Raw genomic sequence first — 22,913 nt, 5'->3', positions numbered from 1 at the left:
TCACTTTCTCAAAGTAAATAAATAAACTTGACAAAAAAAAAAAAAAGAAAAGAAAACTTGGAACTGGGCACTGGTGAAAAAATTGGTGAAATTCAAATAAGGTCTGTGGTCTTCTTTTTTCTTTTTTTTAAATGTTTTTACTTATTTTTGAGAGAGAGAGAGAGAGAGAGAGGGAGAGAGAGAGACAGAGTGCAAGTGGGGGAGGGGCAGAGGGAGAGAGAGAGAGAGAAGACACAGAATCTGAAGCAGGCTCCAGGCTCTGAGCTGTCAGCACGGAGCCCCACTGGGGGCTCTAACCCATGAGCCAGGAGACCATGACCCCAGGCGAAGTCAGACACTCAACCAACCGAGCCACCCAGGCACCCCTAAGGTCTGTGGTCTTACTAATCATGTACCAATGTCAATTTCTTGGTTTTAATTGTACTATGATAAAGTAAAATGTTAATATTAGGGGAAGCTGGATAAAGGGTATACAGGAACTCTGTATTATTTTTGCAACTTTTCTCTAAGTCTAAAACTAGCTCCAGGCACCTAGGTGGCTCAGTCGGTTGAAGGTCCAACTTAGGCTCAGGTCATGATCTTGGGTTTCATGAGTTTGAGCCCCATATAGGTTTTTCTGTTGTCAGCCTGTCAGCGCAGAGCCCTCTTAGGATCCATTGTTCCCTTCTCTCTGCCCCTCCCCTGCTTGCGTTCTCCCCCAGAATAAACAAATATTTTTTTAAAAACTAGCTCAAAAAAATAAAGTTAAAAAAATGTACAAATTAATGCTGACCACTTAAAAACAAAAGTAGGGGAGGGGGGAAAAAGTACGGGAGGAGGAGGGGTTTATTGGTCCATATAACTGACAAGGGCAGGGGTACGTGGGATCAAGGCATAGCTGGATCCAGCAGCTTAATTGTCGGAAATTGTCTCCATCTCTCCTGCTCTGCTTCTGGTATGATAGCTTCATATTCAGGCACCCTTATCCCTTGCGATAGCAAACAACACGCCAGACCTCCAGGCTGATATTCCGCCATTTAGCCACTCGCGTGTCTATTTCCCTATAGTCCTGTTTTGTTCACTGATGGATCCCTAGCATCTAACTTGGTGTGTTGAATGAATGGCTCCAGCGGAAGTCCTGAGATTGAGTCTCATTGGCTCATACTGAGTCACGAGCCCATCTCCAAACCAATCAGTGTGCCTTACTTTACCTGGGTCACGTGGGTAGAGTCAGCACCCGCCCCCTCCCCAACACGGGGATCAGAGATGGCAGGAGAGCAGTTCCCCAAAAGGAAGCAATGGGTCCTATGATCAGATAAGAAGGGTTGCAGGCAAACCAGTATTTCCCCCGAATCCCCCTAATGTAGAGCTGCTGCTTTTTCTCCACAACATAGACCCATACGGAAAACGCACGGGCTTAAATCCTTGTGGGTGCTGGGTGTGCTGAGCTCCCGGAATGCAGTCTCAGGATAACCCTCATTAGTGGAAGATAAGAATAGGGCTCATCTCTGGATGCTGGGCTTCTTGCAGCCGGATCAGATGGACGTGGGTGTCAGGAAAGGGGAACCAGCGTGGCCAAAGATGCCAGAACCGCAGGACTCTTCCCTGCCAAGACATTGGGCAATTCCAGGCCTGGAGTCCTTCCGGTCTCTCTCTCCCAACGCTAGTCAGAAGCTTCAGATCTAAGGTCTCATTTGTCCATTCGGTTTGGGGTGCCATGGGGAGAGGGACAGGGCTAGCCTGAGCATCGGGACGCCTCAGATGAGTGCCTTATGCCTGTGAGGAATATCCAGTGAGAAGACTCAAAGTCTCAGCTCCCAGACTTCACCTAACCCACAGGCGGCCTCCGAAACCACCATGTCCTCCACATCCTCTCCCACTCCTGCAGGAACAGAGGTCGGGTAGGGCAGAGTGCCCACAGAGAAGAGGTCTGACGTGTGTGTTTTTCAGATATTTTATTAAGAATAAGGCATATGACAGTCACCCCTAAAGCACAGGGCTCTATTTCTGTAGGTGAGTGAATACACTCTGAAAAGCATTGGATTAAAAAGCGCAGCCAACAGAGAATTTAGAGCAGGATCCCTCTGCCCCACCAATGGGGCTCCTGCCAGGTGGTGTGGAAGCCCTGCATGTCCCTATTCAAGGCTGGCACCTCAGGGAGAGGGTGCTTAGAGATCCCCAGCTCTTTGCACTAAGGAGATGCTGTTCCACACCCTCCTGGCCTCCCTCTTCTCCATGGGGAGACCTCTACTCTGCTGCTGGCTTGGGGAAGGGCTACCCCATTTCAGCCCTGGAGTGGTCCCCCAATCTGCAGGCCACTGTGGGTGGGATATGGGGGGCAGGGGTATAGAGTCTCATGCTGCATTGGCCACTTGTCCCTGGCTGGCTTCCAGAACAGGGAGGGGTCCCCACTTGCAGCTCTCCTTCCTGGGTCTATCCATACTTGGTGTGTGGCTGGAACTCCACCTCGAGGCGGGGGCGGGGGGGGGCCCTGAGTGTTCTTGTCAGCATGCCCCTCCCCAATGGGGACTCATGGTGCTGCAGAGAAGAGTGGAGCGGGGAGGAGACATGATCCTTTCCCTTCTAGTCACCCACACATTCCAGGGGCTCATGGGAAGCGGTCTTTCCTTTGGCAGTGTGGGTCCCCCAGGCTAGGAGAGGGAGAGAGCTGGAGGCTAAAGAATTTGGGTCTCCTAGGCCAAGGGCAGGCTACTGACTCCCAGTCCCATTCTGCTGCACGTGGGGCAGGTGGATAGAGGGAAGTCCTCAGTCCGTTATTTCTAGAAGAATGGGGAAGAGGAATTGGTTAAAATTGGAACCCTCCATCTGCCTCAGCCCTCAGCCCCTCCTCCCAGCTTGCTAAGTAGAGGAGGAGGGCTTATTTCCTTTCCCAGACCCTCAACACCTCAGGTGAGAGTCAGCAAGTCAGCCAGAACCTTTCATCTGGGGGATCTCCAAGCACCCCACAAATAATTGTCGTTATCTCTGGTTGCTAGAAGAGGGACAGGTTACTTGGGGAGGTTACTTGGGGAGAGGCAGACAAGCTGCCGGAGGCTCCCTGGGGGAGGGGTGTGGTGGAGGCCCCCTGGCTAGACACCCTGGGTACCCAGGAGGGAAGGGGAAGGGCTATTGCTATAGAGCTGGGGGAGGCCAGGCAGGCATAGCTATGGCTTTTAGTAGGTGGGTGGGGGTGGGGGGGTGGGGTGGGTGGGGGGGTGGGGAGAGGGTGGATAAAGTACTTCACCATCTCTGTAGAAGAATCAACATAACAAAGTCACCCTGTTTACCCCAAAAGTGTGATTGTGGAAGCTCAGGATCTAGGTGGGTTGCTCTAGAAAGACACCCTTTCCCTCCTTCCCACAGTCCTTTGGGTCCCTTCAGGAGAGTGCAGCCAAGAGAGGAGAGAGGCCTCCTCACACAGGCACCTCTGAAAGGGAGGCAACGGGACCAGGGGTACAGTGAGTCACACACACTTGAGGGGGGACATGGAGGGCAGAGGCACAACCACGGGGCAGGAGAGAAGGGTAAGAGGCCAGGGCAGGGCAAGGACTCCAGGCCAACACTGTGGCCCAACGGAGACTGAGTGAGAGAGAGCACTGTCTGTCCTGTCTGTCCTAAGGGCATCCACACCTTGGGCATCTGCATTCCGGGGGCTGGACGCCCGGATGAGGCCCAGTTATTGCGCAGTCTCAGCAGTCCTGAGTGCAATCAGCTGGGAAAGGACAGCATATTTGTGGGGGCCCAGAGTGTGCTCACTGGTTTTGATTCTTGGGGATTTCCCACTCCCTCCAACATAGTGAAAGAGGACAGGATTGGGGGTTCCCCCTGTTCATCACAGGGACGGTGATGGAAGAAGGGTTCACCACCCCTGGAGACTGGCTCTGCTCAACTCCCAGATCCTGGGTGACACACAGAATGCTCAGCCTCAGTCAGGACAGGATCTGCCAGGACACGCTACTTGTGACAGAGGTAAGGGCTTCTCCCTGCCGCCCACCCTCCCTCAGCAGCCCCTGGAAGACCTCACAGGCACTTAGGACCATCAGAGGAGGCATGGCATGGGGGAAGGGGCTCTAGGGGTTTGTCTTTCTAGGGGTTGGGCTTGGGGTGGGGGCCACACTAGACCAGAACTGCACTTCCTGCCTTTGGTCAGGAGAGGGGAGCTGGGGGCAAGTAGTTAGGATGTGGGGTGTCTCATTTGCCATTTCACTACTGGCTATCCTAGACAGATGCACCCGGCCACTGTCAGTTCTGGTAGGATCAGGGGCATCCCTAGAGGGGACCAGCCTGGGGACTAACCTGTGCTCCTACCTTCCCCCCACCCCAGCAAACTCAAACCTCTCTCAACTACATCCACTTCCAAGAACCCGGCCCTTCTTCCCGGCTCTGGGTGCAGCTGGGCAAAATTAGCACCAATAAACAGGACTAGGAAAGCTCCCAAGGCAGCCTTCAGGTTCCCAGCTGCATCCGGAAGGGCACGGCCTTTTGTGCCCTTCCACAGCCGTAAGTATGTCCGTATGTCCGTAGGGGACTCAGGAGTGTCCCCCTCGCTTCCCTAGCGCAGCTCCGGGGTCTAAATATTAGATGAGCATCCTGGGAAAGGACTGAACTGAAGACAGCTCTAGACCAGGTTCTGTCACCAAACCCGTTCTGTACTCCTCTCCAAGGGTCTATGGGTGCTACCTTCCAGAAGTTCAAACTTCCATCACGTCACAATTTCCCTACCAGGGGCTCTGGCAGGAAATGCCTCTAAAGTGTTGGGTGCTCACCGGTAAGGACCTATCAGCAGGGTAGGGGTAGGAGAAGCGGCATCAGAGGAAAAAGGTCCAGCCGCTAGCCCCTAGCTCGAGCCTCCCCTCGAAGGAAGGCTTGGCGGGCAGGGCAGCCGTGCGGGGCTGGGGGAGGCCCGAGGGGGAAGCTGGGAGGCCTAGGGGTGCTAAGTGCCACTGCGTTCCTTTTGTAGGCCAGCCCAGCCTTCCCCCTCCTGTCCAACGATTGTCAGCTTTCCCGGGGCAGGGCGTGACCTCCGCCCCCTCCCCTCCCTGCAACAGGGTGGAGAACTGATCAGCATCCGTACACCAAGCCCTCTCCACAAAAAAGGTGCACTCTCGCAGCCCCGCGGAGGAGCTCCCTCGGGGGAGGACAATACAAAAGGCGGGGGCGGTTGGGCGGGGTAGGGGAGCTGGGGCCGCCTCCGTCCGCTCCCAGGAGGAGCGCCGGCTCCCGCGGCCCACGGGACGTGCGTGCGGGGCCCGAGCTGCGTCCCTAGCCGGAGGCCGGGCCGGCCTTCCCCACTCCCCACCCCGTAGCCCCGCGCCTATTCCGGCTCCCCGGGCGCGCTGGGCGGGTTGGGCGCGGCCGGCGGGCCGGCTCGGTCCGGGGGCTCCTGGGGAGGCGGCTGGCGCGGGCTGCGGCCGCTGGGCCGCGGGGGCCTCCGGGCGTAGAGGAAGAGCGCGGGATCGGGCATGGGGTCGATGTCGTCCAGGGCGCGGGCCGCGCGGTCCCAGGCGGCCCAGTCCCGGCCCGGGCCCTTGGCGGCGGCCTCGGCGGCGGGCGGCCGGCGGGCCCGCTGTGCGCGCCGGCGGGGCCGGGGCTCGGTGGCGGCGGCGGCGGCGGCGGCGGCGGCGGCGGGGCCCGGGCGCGGAGTCTGCAGTCTCTGGCGCGCCGCGTGCAGCTGACAGGAGAGGTAGGCGGCCGCCTCGGTGTGCTTCTGCAGCTCGGTGCCCAGCACCGTGGCGCGGTGGCTGCGGCGCCGCAGCTCCTCCAGGAAGCGGCGCTCCTCCGTGCGCAGGCTGCAGCGCAGCGCAGACACCAGCGCCTCGCGCTGCGCCACCTCCCGCCGCAGCTCGGCGTTGGCGGCCGCCCGCGCCGCCAGCTGCGACTCCAGTGCGCGGCACTTGCTCTCCAGCTCCCGGGACGCCGCCTCTGAAGAGGGGAGATGGAGAGGAGAGGTGACGGTCTCCGCCTGGCCGACCCTGCACAGCTCGCAGAGCCACGTTACAGAGCCCGGCACCTCCCCGACCACCCGTCCGGCCGCGCTCTCCCTCACTCCCACTCGTTGGCTACACAGGACTTTCGCTTCCTCGGGGCCCTGGCACCTATCCTACCGTCTGGTCTCTCCTCTAATTCTTCAGGTCTCAGCTGAAATGCAAAACCCTCCCCGACCAGTATTCATGCACACCCACAAATATTTGTTGAGCCCTTACTATATGCATTGTGCTAGGCACTGGGGATATGGTGGATAATAAAACATTCCTCATGAAGCTTACAGAAAGCATAGTGGGAGAGGTATAGTACATAATCACAAATGCATGTGAGGTTGCATCAGTGACATGTGCCAATGCCACAACTAACTGGATACTGTGACCTTCATGCTTTTCAGCAGAAGAACCACTTAGGCTAGGATGAGTTGGAAGAATGAGCTGGAGTTAATCAGTGAAGAGGAGAGAGAAGGGTGCTGTGCAGAGAGGAACAACTTGTACAAAAGCCCCATTGGCGGTAGGAGGTAGGAGAGACATGCAAAAGTGAGGGACTGAAAGACTTGGGACCTGGGAATGTGGGTGAGAAAGGACAATTAGTGTGCCCTGAACCTTGCTGTTTCTTTCATAGGGCATTTGTTACATTTTGTAATTTCTTTTGTGTTACTTCTTTATTGTTTGCCTTTGCCCAAGGCGCTGGGTTTCAACACTGTATATATATTGGAACAACCCAGAGAGCTTTAAAACATAGTTTCCTGGGCCCTAACAAAGACCAATTGAATCAGGATCTCTGGGATTGGACCTGGGAACTGGTACTTCTTCAATGTTCCCAGGTGATTCTAATGTGCCCCCAGAGTTGAGGACCCCTGCCTCCTGGATCCTAATTCTTTCCATTTCAGCCGGCAACATATCCTGGGATTAACACATGTGAGCGATTGTAGAGACATAGATGGCTGAAAGGTGACAAAAGGTAGCCAAAAAGGTGACTCAGGAAAGGATATGAAAACCAGCCAAATGGTAGGAGGACAAAGAAAGGGAGCTGTCCACCCCCCTGAGAGAGAGGACAAAAACCAGGATGCTGGGCAGTTCCTTGAGCTCAGATGACCCCAGAAACCCTTTCAGAGGAAGGAAACCCTTTCAGAGGTGGGGTGAAGGTTGCTGTTGTCACAGAACTGGTGTTTGGGATGTATGCCTCCTTCCTCCAAGCACTCAAGCATGAAGAGGTTGCCCGTGTTGCCACTTAAAGAAGTAGGTAGAATTCGTTCAAGTCTATAAATGTTTAGAAATTTATGAACAAATACGGAAAGGATTTGTAGGGTTTTCAGTATTTTACTTAAAATTTCCAGCCTTCTCCATACCTAAGTCTTGGTCTCGTATGTAGCCTTTTTTTTTTTTTTTTTTTTAAAAAGAGAGTGCCCAAAAGGGAGAGGGGCACAGGGAGAGAATCTCAAGTAGGCTCCATGCTCACTGCAGAGCCCAACATGGGGCTCGGTCCTACAACCCTGGGATCATGGCCCGAGCCAAAATCAAGAGGCGGATGCTCAACACTCAACCAACTGAGCCACCCAGGTGCTCTTGATCTATGAGCAGCACATCAGTATGGCAGGGAGTCCATTCCCAGCTAACTTCCTCTCTGCTAAGAAAGACTACATAGTGATTCATTTTAAATTAAGCATTCACTGAGCCCCTCTCCATGTCTTGCACTTGGAGATGATGGATAACATCCAGTCCCAGTTCTCAGAGATCACATAACTTTGGTGATTAAGATCTCAACAATGGAACCCCTCCCTTAAAAAGAAAAAGTTTCAATTGTAGCAAAAAAACAACATAAAGTTTACCTTCTTAACCATTTTTAAATGTACAGTTCAGTAAAGTAAACTCACATTGTTGTGAGTTTTGCAAAAGTGAAACTTCATCTCCATTGAACACCATCTCCCCCCCTTCAACTCCATTTTATGGGTGAAGTAATAATCTGTAAACAGATATTTTAGTGGAATTGCTACAATGGCAAGAAGTCACACTTTTGGAAAATGAAGGATTTGCTGACGTGTTTCTTTTTTCTCCTCATCTAGACAATGTTCCTTGAAGCCATGGACTCCATTGCCATTGTGTTGCATCTCAGCATTCAGCATCTTGGAGGGTGTGGACACTGACTGCAGAGATCAATTATGCAAGGATGGGAAGGATTAGGGAGATGGGTCACAGAAAGGAATGAGGTTGATCAGGTGGACTTCCAAGATACCATCTCCTTCCTGCCTTCATTTTCCTACTTTGAACAGAGACATGGATACAAGGTATGGTGGTACAGGTTGTTCACTGCACAATGTCACCCAGATGAGTAGGTAAGTGGGGCTGACATCCTTCACTCTGCTGAAGAAGCTGATGAGTGGCAGTCCCCCAAGTCTGGACTGGGGACAGAGAAGGCTTGGGTCTTACCAAGTGGTGGGGAAAAGGTAAACTGTTGGGCCCCCATGCTATTTCCCCACCAGCCATCCTTCTCTTACCTTGCTGGTGAGATTGGGCCTCTCTCATCTCCAGGTCATGAGTCAGTTCTGGGGGGAAAGAAAATAAAAGGTAGTGGTGTGTGTGTGTGTGTGTGTGTGTGTGTGTGAGAGAGAGAGAGCGAGAGCGAGAGCGAGAGCGAGAGAGAGAGAGAGAGAGAGATCAGGGAATCATGGCTCAGTAAAAGTGACAATATTAGCATCCTTAGAAACCATCTAAACCATCTCCCTTACCTATTTTACTGCAGTCCAGTGAGGGGAAGAAGTGAAGACAGGTGCAAGGCACAGCCTGAGCCTGATTGGCCTGATTCTAAGCCCAGAGATCTTGCCAGTGCAAGTGCAGTGGCCTGCGTTTGGAGGTTAGTTCATCCCTGTGGGACTGAGGAGCCTGGCTTGCTTTTGGGCCTGGGGGGGAGTACTAGCTCCTTCCCAGAGGTAACATAAAATATCTAACATGAGGACAAATCAGAGCCATTCTGGAAGACCCCTGCTGTGCAGGGCACAGCCCCTTTAGTGTTTAGTTGGTGCACGTGCGAAGTGTCTGGGCTGCTTGCAGGCACTGGAGGGGGACTCAGGACAGTGGCTATTTACCAATAGGGCACATGCGTTTCACTATTTTCACAGCCAGTACTGTCGTGCCTGTGTTATTTTCTGAACATCAGTCCAGCTCGTTTTTCAGCCCTGTTTTCCGCCATATTCCACAGGGTAAGAAGAGGGGCTTCAAGGGGGACAGCGCCACCTGGTGACGGAAGTCCTGAATGGCACTTGGCTTATGCTGAGGGAGCGGGGTCAGTCCGCTAAGGGAACGGTGTAGGAGGTGTAGGAGAGGTTTCCTCCTGGGCTCTCACTGGCAGCCCAGCCACCATGGGGGGGGGGGGAGGGGGGGAACACACCTCCCTGTCTGCCCAGTCCCCATTCCTCACAGCCCAGAATGTTCTGCTCCTCAGTCACCTGAGTTTGATCATTTTTTCAGCCCCACCCCAGCGCCCTGGACTCCACCAAGGCTCAAAAGCTGGGAAAAGGGCAGGATGGAGCCCAGCAGCAACTGGTGACAGAAAGCACCTGTCCTGGAGCACGTGTGTGTTCCTGCAGGGGTGCAGTCAGATGCCTAAAGGAAGTGTGAAATTGGGAGTGGGATAAGGTAGCACATCTCTGGCATCAATGCCCACAGCACCTACACAGTCTAGTCTTGTGGGGCCCTCACCTGGCTCTTCCCTTGGGAGGCCAACTGTTGCTAGGGCTTTTTGCTGTGACCTGAGTCTGAACCTCCTTCCTGGAGCCCCAGGGAGGACCCTGATGCCTCCACCCTCCAGGGCTTCCTGGAGCCAACTTGGCCCCTCCTGCAAGGCCCTGGAGTAGCTCAAGGGATTTTGGCTCTGCCACTAACTCCCCGTGGGGCTGGTTTCACTCTTAACCAGGAAGTTGGGGGAGGGGAGATAGAATCCTAGTTGGGCTCCACTCCCCCATCCATCAAATCTCCCTGCCCATCTTCCCTTTAGAAGGGCATGCAGTGAGGTCAGATACCCTGTGTGACCTTGGGCCAGTGACAGCACCTCTCTGGGCTTCAGTTTTCTCATCTGTGAAATGGGGACAAAATTGCACCTGCCTCTCAAAGGGCTATTGCTAGGATTAAATTAGAGAAATAAACAGAGGGCCCAACCCAGGGCTGAGTCAGTGCTGAATACATGGGGCAGATCTTGTTATCATCCAGGCTGCCCCACCAACCAGAATATGCCCACCCACCTCTTAGAACCCCTTCATTTCGAGTGCCATCCCTTTTTGGCAGGCTCTTTCTGAAGCCCTGCCCACTTGGTTCCTATACTAGCTCATCCCCTCTCCCATCTGCTTCCCAGCCCCTGAGTCCTTGTTTATTTTTGTATTTTTTAAAGTTTATTTATTATTTATTTAGAGAGAGAGTGTGATCATGAGTGGGGGAGGAGCACAGAGAGAGAGGGAGAGAGAATCCCAAGCAGGCTCCATGCTATCAGCTCAGAGCCTGATCTCACAAACCATAAGATCATGACCTGAACCAAAATCAAGAGTCAGACACTTAACTGACTGAGCTACCCAGGCACCCTCCCTGTTTACATATGTATATGCATGTACATATATACATACATATATGTGTATATATATACAAACATATATATGTACATATATGTATATAAGTGTATATGTATAAATTTATTTTTTTATTAAAAAAGTTTTTTTAATGTTTACTTATTTTTGAGAGAGAGAGAGAGAGAGAGACAAAGCATGAGTGGGGGAGGGGCAGAGAGAGAGGGAGAGACAGAATCTGAAGCAGGCTCCAGGCTGTGAGCTGTCAGCACAGAGCCCGATACAGGGCCTGAACTCACAAACTGTGAGATCATGACCTGAGCCAAAGTTGCACACTTAACCAACTGAGACACCCAGGTGCCCCTTAATTTGTTTTATTTTTAAAACTAGGTTCCATGCTCAATATGGGGCTTGAACTCATGACCCTAAGATTAAGAGTCGTATGCTCTACTGACTGAGCCAACCAGGCATCCATCTAAGTCCCTGTTTAATCCCCTTGAAAAAAATTTTCTTTTTTCTGTTCCTTTCTCCTCTTTCTTCCACCCATTGGAAGAAGGGCCTTATTCAGGTATTTCAGCCCCAGTAGTGGCTGCTTCAGGCCAACCCAGTGTTATTTTTATCTCCTGAATCAATAACCGAGAGGCTGCAGTCCCATAGCAGGCTGAGGAGGGTGGTGGGGGCTGTTCCTGCCTATTACACTTTTTTGGGGTCCTGGCCTGTGTCCTGAGTGGAAGGACCCAGGTCTTCAGAATTCAGGCAAAGCAAAAAGAAATCAGGGCAAGAGCTATAGGGTCTTAGGGTCCGCTCATCCTGATTCTCCTTTAATGTTGTTATTGCAATGAGAAAGTGGCATCAGGCAGGAGTGAGTCTGCATGGGCCATCCCTGACCCATGGACTGGCCCCTGATGCCATCCAGGCTTCCGGGGAGATTGCAGGGAACCTGGCCTAGGAATGTAGCAGCTGAATTTGTATATGGAGCCAAGGACAGCGTGGGGGCCGAGAGTCAGGACGACCAGGCTCTGAAGCCAGAGTGAGAAGCCAGGCAGGTCACTGAGTTTCCCTCTGGAGAATGGGGAGCCTCCCATGAGCAGAGGCTGGGAGGGAGGTAGAAATCTGAGCATCTTGGGGAGAGAGTACGCAGAAAGCTGCAAGAGGCATGCACAGCTGGGAGTCTGCAGCTCTGGGGTCTCATCTTGGCTGTGTCACTGACATATTGTGTGGTGGGCGTGCTCTCTCTCCCTCTCTCTCTCTTTGGGTCTCAGTTTATCTAGTTGTATAAGAAAGAGGTTGGGCTGTTTCAGGTGACCCATTCTATGAGTCATTGCCTCTAACACCTGTACTTGGGGACTCGGCCTGGATGAGCACTTGGGCCAGAGCCCAGCCTCTGAGAGGGCCGGGCAGCTGAAGCCTGAAGTCCAAGAGCAGAGGTCAGGGCTGGCATTTGGCTTCATTATTGGTACCTCCTTCTGTCTTGTTTACAAATCCAGTTGGTTGTCAAGTCCTTCCCTTCACCCTGTCTCCCACTGGTCTTCCCCTTTCTGCCCCTTTCATCTCTCCCCTCGACCACTGCATCAGCCTCATCACTGGTATCCCTGCCTCCCTCCCCCCCAATTCATACAACTGCTGAGTTTTTTAAAGAGCATGATGCTACTCAGAAACCTTCAGGGGCTCCCCACTACCCAGGAGGACAGGCCAAACTTCTTAGCTGTCCTGATACTTGTCAAGGTCTTCTGTTATCTGGCTCCAGCTGTATTTCTCACCAGCCTTAAGCACAGCTTTATCCAGTCAAATAGAACTTTCCCCGAGCTTTTGATTTCCTACCTTCTGGACTTTGCCATGCTATTTGCTTCATTTGGAATGCTTTCTCCACCCTCATTCCCCCGTAGTGTCTCAGCAGGTCTACATCTCAGCCTCAGGGAGTGGAAATGCTCCCTCCTCTGGGCAGCCTGGGGTGCCTGGTCTCCTTTATCACCCACACCTTAGGCTGAACATGATCCTACCCATGACCTCCCATTGGCCCTCTTCATTTTCTTTTCTTTTTTTTAATTTTTAATTTTATTTATTTTGAGAGAGAGAGAGTGAGAGAGTGTGAGAGCAAGCACGGGGGAGGGGCAGAGAGAGAGAAAGAGGGAGAGAGAGAGGATCCTAAGCAGGCTCCGTGCTGGCAGTGCGGAGCCCGGCACAGAGCTTGAACCCATGAACCGTGAGATCACGACCTGAGCTGAAACCAAGAGTTGGGAGCTCAACTGACTGAGCCACCCAGGCGCCCCGGGCCTCTTCATTTTCTGTAAGTCTTAATGTTACCCACCCCTCGCCCCCAACTATCCTGTGTGTGTATCTCCCCAACTAGCTTGAGGGCTTGCAAGGTTTGGGAAGTGCTTGATGAACACTTAGTGGCAGAGGACAGGAATCCCTAAGAATGGCTCCAGGTTTTCTTCTGCTACTGAACCAGAGCCCTTTGCTCTAAAACTTGTGTCTCATCTCCCCAAGACAAGTTTCCTCATCAGAAAAAGGGGTGTGACCCTCACCTGGCAGGTCTGTTGTGAGGTTTAGGGAGGCTCATGGGGGGCACTCCATCAGACACTGCTGATGGTGATGACTGCTGATGGCCCCCACTGCCCACCATCCCTCCAGCCTCACCTGAGCAGCGTTTCTGCAGCCTCAGGATCTCCAGGTGCAGGTCTCGAAGCAGGGCCATCTGCTCCTTTTTCAGGAAGCTGATGTGGCGTTGCACACTCTGGATCTGATGCTCCAGGGACACGGTATCCATGGCAACCCAGGCCTGGGCCCCACCTGGGGGAAAGACGAGAAGGTAAGCCCACATCTTGTGGGGCCATCTGCCCTGCCCCCCCTCAGATCCCTCATAATGTCCTGCAGTCTGGGCTCCTGTTGGTACCAGGTAGACAATTCTACCGCCGTAGCTCTCTCCCCCGTTTACTCACCAAAGCTTCATGCATGTGTCATCAGGGGAGTATGATTATTCCCATTTAATAGATGAAGAACCAGAGGTCTTCAGGGAACCAGGAACATAAATGGCTTCACTCCCCTGCCTGCATGTAACTTTAGCCTTTCTGTTTCTCAGGGAGGAACACGAATGGAGCAACAAAGTCAATAAAGAGAGACAGAGGCAGGTTCTAGCCTGCTTCTTAACCAGGTGTGTGACTCTGGGCAAGCCCTCTCCCTCTCTGGGCTCTTTGTTTTCTCATGGCTAAAATGAGGGAGTTGTGGAGTGGAAAAACCCATCCCGCCAGCATCCCAGCTCACCCACCAGCTGGTAGACCAGCATAATGGTTAGAGCACACCCTTTCCCAGTTCAAATCCATTTTTCTGACTTAAACTTAACCCAGGGCCCTGGGCTCTTCCAGGTCACAGAGGAGGAAGATCTGATGTGTATTTTACTAAGATGAACTCTATGGGCTGAAGGCAGGTGGCAGAGTCCTTTTTTAAAAGAGGAGTTGGATGGGGCGCCGGCTAGCTCAGTGGGTAGGGCATGTGACCCTTAATCTCAGAGTTGTGAGTTCCAGCCCCGCACTGGGTGTGGAGATTACTTAAAAACAAAATCTGGGGCACCTGGGTGCCTCAGCTGGTTAAGCACCAGACTCTTGATATCAGCTGAGGTCATGAGATCGAGCCCCTCTGTTGGGCTCTGTGCTGAGCATGGGGCCTGCTTGGGATTCTCCCTCTCCCTCTCTCTGCCCCTGCCCCACTCACACATATGCTTTTTCTCTCTCTCTCTCAAAATAAATGAACATTAAAAATTTTTATTTTATTTATTTTTTATAGATTAAAAAAAATGTTTAGGGGCGCCTGGGTGGTGCAGTCGGTTAAGCGTCCGACTTCAGCCAGGTCACGATCTCGCCGTCCGTGAGTTCGAGCCCCGTGTCGGGCTCTGGGCTGATGATGGCCCAGAGCCTGGAGCCTGCTTCCGATTCTGTGTCTCCCTCTCTCTTTGCCCCTCCCCCGTTCATGCTCTGTCTCTCTCTGTCCCAAAAATAAATAAACGTTGAAAAAAAATTAAAAAAAAATGTTTATTCATTTTTTGAGAGAGAGAGAGAGAGAGAGAGAGAGCACAAGCAGGGGAGGGGCAGAGAGAGAGGGAGACACAGAATCCAAAACAGGCTCCAGGCTCTGAGCTGTCGGCACAGAGCCTGATGCAGGGCTCGAACTTTTAAACTGTGACATCATGACCTAAGCTGGAGTTGGACGCTTAACCAACTGAGCCACCCAGGCATCCCTACCAAGTTTTTTCCCTAGTTGAGCCTTCAGATGAGAATGCAGCCAGCCTTAATTTCAGCCTTTTGAGGCTTCGAGCAGAGGACCCAGCTAAAATGTGCCAGACTCCAGATCCTTGGAAACTTGTGAGGTAACAAACTGATACTGTTTTAAGCCACTTAGTTTATGAAAATCTTTAATGCAGCAATAGAAAAGTAATACAGACTTGAAGGAGGGGTAGAAGTTAGAAGAATAAAGAGAAGAACATTTGAGACAGTGGATAGCATTTGTGAAACCCTGAGGTAGGATAATAATGATAGCTTACATTTACTATGTGCCTATTATGTGCCAAGCCTTATGCTAAGTGCTTCACATGGTCTTTTCGGGGAACAGAGACTTTGTCAATGCCAGTGAGGACTGAAGCGTAAGGTATTAGGGGAGGGCTGTAGGAAGAGAGATTAGCAAGAGAAGGATCGGGCCATAGTCTTGTAAACTATGCCAAGAATTTTGGATTAATACTGAATGAATTGGGAAGTTATTATTATTATTATTTTTAAAGTTTTTAAATTTATTCTGAGAGAGGGAGAAAGAGAGAGTGAGAGAGCTGGGGAGGGACAGAGAGAGAATCCCAAGCAGACTCTGCACTGACAGTGCAGAGCTCAATGCAGGGCTCAGTCCCACAAACCATGAGCTCATGACCTGAGCTGAGATCAGGAATCAGATGCTTAACCAACCGGGCCATCCAGGCACCCCTGAAATGGGAAGTTATTAAAGGATTTTAAGCAGAGGAGGGACATTATATGATTTACATTAAAGAAGTTTTTTAATGTTTTATTTATTTTTGAGAGAGAGAGAGAGAGAGAGAGAGTATGAGCAGGGGAGGGGCAGAGAGAGAGGGAGACACAGAATCCAAAGCGGGGTCCAGGCTCTGAGTTGTCAGCACAGAGCCCAACACGTGGCTTGAACTGGTGAACTGCAAGATCATGACCTGAGCCAAAGTTGGATGCTTAATCAACTGGACCACCCAGGTACCCCCCTTTAAAAAAATATTTTTTTGATTTGCATTTTTAAAAGATCGTTCTGGCTGCTATGGGGAGGGCAGATTAGAGGGGGCAGAATGGATGTGGGAGGTCAGCTGGGAGAATGGAGCAGTGGTCAAGGTGAGAGATGATAGAGGCCTGGACCAGATGATGGAGATGAAGACCAAGAGAGGTTCCAGGTGTATTTTGGGGGTAGAATTGGCAGCACATGGGAATGGATTATATTAAGTCATGACGATGGGGAGGGTGAATGTTTGGGATGTCTCCTAGTTTTCCAGTTTGGGCAACTCAGATATGTTTGCTGGATCTTTCTACATTTCCTCACCTTTCACATTAGACCTCTTTCACAATGGACCTCTTCTCTAATCTATACTTTCTCTGTAGGTGATCTTGTCCAATCCCTTGGCTGTAACTACCATTTATATGCTGACCCCTAAACTAATGCTCTCCTGTATGCTAGACTGACTGCTTAAGACCACCATTTGGATGTCTAATGGGTCCCTCAAATTTACATGCCCCAATACTGAACTCTTGTGATCTGTCTTAAAAACATGCTCTTGCCCACTGTTCACCATCTTGATAAATGGCACTGATTTTTACCTATTCTCTCAGTTTCTCAGGCCAAGAACTTAGGAGTTATCTTTAATTCCTCTCTTTCTTCATATTCCACAGCCAATCCATCTGCAAATCCAGTTGTCTCCACCTTTGAAAATGTGCATCCTGAATCCAATCGGTTCTCACTATCTCCATTGCTGTCACCCTAGTCCCAGCTCCCACCATCCCTCTGATGTATCACTGTGGTAGCCTGTGACTGGCTTCTCTCTTCCACTCCTGCCTTGTTTCCCATGCAGCAGCTGGAGTTCCTTTAGCAAATCTGATCATGTCTCCCTGCTCCCCACTCAAAACCCCCCAACAGTTCCCCATCACACTTAATTCCTAGTCCAGAATTCTTACCAGATCCTATACAATTGTCCCTGGCTCTGTTTGCTCTCTTCTACTACTGCTCTTCCATTGCTGGCTCCACCCAAGGCACTCTGGCTTCCTTACTGTTTCCTGAATATGCCACACGCTCTTGCCTCAGGGACTTTGTGTGTTCTGTCCCATCTCCCAGGAATACCCTTCACCCAGATACCCTCATGGCCCATTCCTCCCCTTCACTGAGGACTCTGCTCAAATGTTACTTCCTCAGAGCCCTTCTCTGATTACCTGATTTAACATAGAACCCTCTGTCACTCTTCACTCCCTTAATCTGCATTGTTTTTCTCCCATGAATTTATCACCACATGAGTATATTACATTTTGCTTCTTGCCCATTTCCTCTGCCAGACTGTTGGCAACATAAGATGAAGGTCTCTGTTTTGTTTCCTCCCATTCCCTAGTGCCTAGCACAGTATCTGGCAAATAGAATATACTCAGTAAATACCCGTGGAATGTACAAGTGAGTGAATTTGTGGAGCTGGGCAGACTGATGGAGGAGCAGACTTACAGAGGAGATAAGTTGAAGCCTGAGACATGTTAGATTTGACATGTTCAAGAGACCTAAACGGGGAGAAATAGATGTCCAGCAGGCAGTCAGATATACTGGTGCATAACCCAGAAGGAACAGAGAAGCTCCGTCTGTGCTGCTGTAAAACTATGTGGCATGTGTGTGCCTGTGTGTCTGCACATGTCCCTGAGTCTGTGTGTGTGCCTCGAGGAGTGCACGTATGTGTACATGCACGTTTGGGGGGGGTTCTTGCTTCTCTTGCATCTATGTGTCTGGTCTGTGCGCACCTGGAGGACGAAGGCACGTGGGCCTCTGCTTATGATGAAGAGAGAAAATATCTGTTCCCAACCGCTGAAACGTAAGTGTCTCTGAAGAGTAAAAGCCTTTTCCACACAGCCCTGGAGACTGGACCCTGGCCATTGTGAGAGGCTGAGCCAACCAGCTGTTTCTGAGCCTTCCCAGAAGGACTTGAGGATTTGTTTCCAACTAGGCAGGCTGCTCTTCTCAGGGCAGAAATTTGGGTCACAAATGATCTTGGCAGATATTCTTTCTTACACATTATTGTTTAGTTTGTTTGGGGGAGAGCGGGAAATGGAGTGGGGAAGGGGAACCACAATACAGACCTCTTATCTGCGGCTGTCACACTTCAGAAGGCCCAAGCCAGGAAAATGTCAGATTTTCCCGGAGAAATGCAGCCCTGGGGGCACCTGGGTGGCTCAGTATGTCAAGCTTTGACTCTCGGTTTTGGCTCGGGTCTCACAGTTCGTGGGTTCTAGCCCTGTGTTGGGGTCCACGCAGGCAGTACGAGGCCTGCTTGGGATTTTCTCCCTGCCCCTCCCCCACTCGCGCTCTCTCAAAAATCAATAAATAAACAGAAAGAAAGAAAGAAAGAAAGAAAGAAAGAAAGAAAGAAAGAAAGAAAGAAAAAGAAGGAAGGAAGGAAGGAAGGAAAGTAAGTCCTGGAAACCTCTGGCTTGAGAAGAAGCTTGTGCCTGAGAACTTGGTCCAGGCCAGTGGCAGCAGCTAAAGGGTTAGAGTTACCAGCTTTATCTTCTCCCCACATCCGGCCCAAGATGTCCTACCTCACAGATTAAAGTGAGAAGGGTCCCTTGCCTTTGTCCACTGTCCTGGCCACCTCAGGGTCTGTATTGTTTCCCTGCCCACCTTCTCCTGTGCTCCTAGTTCTTCTTTGTTTTAATTTTCTAGCTTGATGAAAATGTTCATTTAACAAATTGTCTATTTAAAAATAAAAAAGGGGCCTGTAACGGAGGGTTCAAGTTTATAGAGGTAATCCCGGGTACTTTTACCATGCCTCTCATCTGTCTGCAAGTTACAAGTATTTTTCCCCTTGGGAAGTTGCTGGGAGAATGCTTCTGTGCTCATGTCTCCAACTACAGACAAAATGCCAGGCTCAGGAACCCTCTAACCCAACACAATTCTCACTCTCTAAGGCCTGGGCTCCTGGTCTCTAAAAATGACCTCACCTCCTGCTTGTCTTTTCGAAGCTTCTGGGTACGCACTTTTCTTGCCAGGTATCTGATTCCAACGGACATGGCAAATAGGAAACTGTAGTTCTCTCCCCTTTCCCTTGTTATAGTTCTTTGGGTTAGAAGAACCACAGAAAATGCAGAATCATAGCACTCAGGGCTCCAGGGGCAGTTGGGATCATCCTAATCACTGGTTTGCAAATTTTGCTACACAGAGCCCAGAGTTCCGCAGAGGAGTCTCAGAAGTTGTCAAAATGGTTGGAGGCACAAGGCAGAGGCTTTGTTATTTTTACCCCTCATTTATATGATGGACAATTCATTGGAGAAAAGCCTTCTGCTAATCAAAAGTTTAAACATCACTCTTAAAGTCCAGTCTTTCCTTGGGTGGCTAACCACTCCCTCTCCCTCAATCTGCTCAATGTCCCCTGGCCTCTGCTGCCCCATCTCACCCTCAGGCAGACGAAGCGGCTGGGAGAGGAACCAGAACTGAAGACTCTTGCTTTCTGCTTATGTGGAGTTTACATTTTCTGCCACCCCTCACCCCCTGACTGCTTCTCTTGTCCCAGTTTCAATTTCCTTCTTCGTGTTTCTTTTCTCTTCGGGACTGAAAGTATTTATTGAGTCAACAAATATCCTCGTACTGTTCTGAACACTCAATATCCACGTTTTGTTAAAATTCTTTAAGAATGCCTTCTTGGGGCACCTGGGTGGCTCAGTCGGTTAAGTGTCCGACTTCGGCTCAGGTCATGATCTCACGGTCCGTGAGTTCGAGCCCCGTGTCGGGCTCTGTGCTGACAGCTCAGAGCCTGGAGCCTGTTTCGGATTCTGTGTCTCCCTCTCTCTCTGCCCCTCCCCCGTTCATGCTCTGTCTCAATAAATAAACATTAAAAAAAAAAGAATGCCTTCTTGTTTCGGGGAGAATATTAAACTCATTTTTGTCATTTTTATAGTCAGGGTAGGTATATTAGACATGGCAAGCATGGTAATAAATGGATAAATAAATTACGTCCTTTATTTTTCTTAGTCTTTATTCCTCTCTACTACCTGGCTCTGAGGCCTCGGGTAGTGGGAGAACAGAAACTCAAGAAGTGTTTCTCAGATATGGAGGCACAGGTAATAATACTTATAATAATCATCACTGCACAGGTAATACTTACATAACAATAATAAATGGCTGGCACTGTTCTTAGCATTTTACATATATTAACTCATATTAACTCATTTATGTTTATAACAACCCTACATTGAAGGTTCTATCGGTATATCCACTCCATAGATGAGGAAACAGAGGCTCAGACAGGTTAAGTACCTTGCCCAATAGACACAACTATAGTTTCTGGCAACTAGGAGCACCCCACTGGGTGCTCACCCTGCATTAAGGTCCTTCAAATCTAAACACAGTCCACATTTGCAGTCTGATCTCCTCTTCTTTGGGATTCTACCTTTTTTGCTTTCACAGCAAACTCACCCCATATCCATGGATGAACATCCCTCTCCCCTCTCTCTGCCTCCTGAAACCTGCCCCATCCTTCAAGGCCCTACTCAAAGGCTACCTTTCTTACTAACCTTTCCTTGACCCTCACCAAGCTGGAATGACTTCCTTCCATTGCTGTGTTTCCCAGGAATCATTCTACCATGTATCACACTTCCCTGCCCCCCCCCCCCGGCAACCTCCGTGTGAGTGCACAGGGGTGCCTGGCTTCTGCTCTAAGCCATAAAGTTACTGAGGGCAAGACCTTGTCTTTGGGAATCCTTTGCATGGAACAGGTGCACAACGAATGTTGGTAAAACAGGGAGAATGAGTTCAGTGTTATTGGGAATCACCTAGGCAAGTAAGTACATGTATTAGAAAGTAACCCTCCCTCCCCCCAAGTCCTTGGCTCTCCTAGGGACTTGAGTTGGGAACAAGAAGTCAGGCTTTGACAAATGTCTGATACTCTGCAAGGTGGGCTCACCGGGCCAGTGGGTGGAGCCATCTTCCCCAGGGGTCTTGTGATCCTCTCCACTCCAGAACCTCTCCTCCTCGGTTACCCCTAGGCTATGGGTTCCCCCTCCACTGAAGGGGAGAGATCTCAGGACACCCAGCCTCAGCAAAGCTGAGTGTCCAGGGACACGGGAGTGGGATGTATGAGGAAACTGGAGCCCCCATCCCCTTCAGTCTGGGTGTTCTGCCTGATTATGCCTCCAATATGACTCCCAGAGAAGGCAGAGGGGGATATGGAGACTAAGGAGGACGGGGAAGAGGGGTACCAGGAAGGACAGGGAAAGGAAGGCATAAAGACGTGTGTGATGGGAGGTGGCAGGAGGTGGCGGTGGCTCGACCTCAGGCCGCTCTGGACTCTTCGCCAGGGCCGGTAAGGACCTGAGTCCGGGTGGTGGAGGACAACTTCTGCCAGCAGCCCGCGGGTCCTGTCCGCCTCCCGCGCGCTGCGGTGCCCAGCCCAGCGCCAGCCCTCCCAGGGGAGCTGGAGCTCCGGCCCCGCTGCTCCCCGCCGGAGGCCACCCCCACTGTCCACCCCCCACGCCCACCGGCCTCCTCACCTTCGGGACCTGAGGGAGCGACTGGCCAGCAGGGCCCTGGGTCCGGGCCAGGCTGGGTGGGGGGAGGCGCTCTTCTTCCCCGCGCTAGCTGCGCCTGGGGTTCCGCAGCACCCGCCCGGGCTGCGGCGCCATCAGCTGCTGCGAGGCTGCGGGGCTGTCGGGCCGGGTCTCCGGGGGGTTCCGGGGCGCCGAAGGGGGGTCCGGGGCGGGCTCCAGGCGTAAACACCCAGCAACGTGACCGGAACTGGCGAACGAGCCGTAGGGGGGAGCGGGGGGGGGGGGCGGGAGAGATAAGGGGGGAGGGGAGGGACCTGGGACTGGCGGGGAGGGGCCGTGGGCGGGGCGGGGGGAGGGGAGGCTGGCGGCGCGCAGTCGGGGGAGGGGAAACCCCAGGAGCCCCGGGAGCCAGGCCTGAGGACCCCGGCGGGCAGCCGAACTCAGGGAGCTGGCTTTGCCTGGGAGCTGGAAGGGAAACCCAGGGAACCCGCCGGCCACTTGGCGAGCAAGGGCGCGGCGGGCGGATCAGCACCGCGGACAGCGCCCAGGCCTGTAGGCCGCGATCCGCTCCGCCCCTCTGCCCACCCACTGGCGTAGGAACCAGGGCTATGCCCACTGGCCCAGGGAAGGGTTGAGGGGGCGACCTGACCAAAGGTCAAGAAACCTATTTTGTGCCTAATTGGCAGCGAAGTGAGACCTCTCACTAGCTGTGTGACCTTGGGTGAATCACATCACCTACCTCTCTGGGCCCCAATTGGTAAGACATCTTCTTTTCCTCTGGGAACCTCCCAAGAGCCAAGATAAAATCTTTTATAAACTCTGAAGTCCAGAACATTGGTACTGATACGTTTTCACTGCACAAGGGAGACTTCTGTAGTTGGACTACTTGGCTTCTAATTCTGGCTCTACCAATAGCTTTCTCTAACCTGGACCTTGGTCTCCTTATTTGTAAAATGGGATATCGATGGTCTATGCAACCCATATGTCTCTGAGTTGTTGTGAGGATGAAATAAATTAACATTTGTAAAGTGCTTAAAACAGTGCTACATGCTCACTAGGCATTCGTATTCATAATGGCAAGGGACCAGGTGGTGTTGTATGAGTGGCAGGGGACTCAGCTCTGGGTAAGTCATTTCCATCCCTGCCTTTAGGGGCCAGAGGAAGGGTCTGAGGGGATTCAGGTTAAAGGGCTGATATGACTTTTCCCACACCATTGCCAACCAAGTATTCCATGCCCTGCCTTTTGGGGCCAAATATCCAGAGAAGTCCTCCACTTTTGTCTCCAGAACTGGAAGACTCTGACACGAGGGCTTTGGAGGGGGTTTTGGCAACTCATTGGCCTCAAAGGTACCCTGCCTTCTCTCTATGGATCTCTTTCCTCCCTGCTCTCCAGTCAACTTTTAAGCCTTCACTGGACTTGGGTGTCAATAAATAAAAGTTTTAGCTGCTCCTAGAAGATTCTAACCCTCAAAAAGTTGAAGAAATGGGACACCAGGGTGGCTCAGTCGGTTAAGCATTCAACTTCAACTCAGGTCATGATTTCGCAGTTTGTGAGTTTGAGCCCCGCATCGGGCTCTGTGCGGACAGCTCAGAGCCTGGAATCTGTTTCGGATTCTGTGTCTCTCTCTCTTTCTCTG

General features: G+C 51.6%; 1 protein-coding gene across 1 annotated transcript; it reads right to left on the bottom strand.

The window, feature by feature from the left end:
* Nucleotides 1-5,293: 5,293 nt before the first annotated feature.
* Nucleotides 5,294-13,298, bottom strand: CCDC92B (coiled-coil domain containing 92B). Its single transcript, XM_047080470.1, has 3 exons — nucleotides 13,154-13,298; nucleotides 8,459-8,506; nucleotides 5,294-5,901 (listed from the first exon to the last, which is right to left on the bottom strand). Exons 1-3 carry the CDS (start codon nucleotides 13,281-13,283, stop codon nucleotides 5,294-5,296), a joined length of 786 nt encoding a protein of 261 aa, XP_046936426.1. The 5' UTR covers nucleotides 13,284-13,298.
* Between the last annotated feature and the right edge of the window lie 9,615 nt (nucleotides 13,299-22,913).

The sequence above is a fragment of the Lynx rufus genome, unplaced genomic scaffold (assembly GCF_022079265.1).
Source record: "Lynx rufus isolate CCGP_SWC_20201006 ecotype Redwood Valley unplaced genomic scaffold, mLynRuf1.p SCAF_18, whole genome shotgun sequence".
Classification (NCBI taxonomy): Eukaryota; Metazoa; Chordata; class Mammalia; order Carnivora; family Felidae; genus Lynx; species Lynx rufus.
Note: the sequence above shows the minus strand (reverse complement) of the source record. Positions and strands in the feature narration are given on the sequence as shown.

Bases quoted from the DNA above. Each gene is read 5' to 3' on its own strand.
- CCDC92B (XM_047080470.1), bottom strand. From the start codon at position 13,283: ATGGATACCGTGTCCCTGGAGCATCAGATCCAGAGTGTGCAACGCCAC. The intron at 8,507-13,153 runs GTGAGGCTGGAG...CTTTCCCCCCAG, and splicing joins GCTGCAGAAACGCTGCTCAG to AACTGACTCATGACCTGGAG. The intron at 5,902-8,458 runs GTAAGAGAAGGA...TCCCCTCTTCAG, and splicing joins GGCCCAATCTCACCAGCAAG to AGGCGGCGTCCCGGGAGCTG.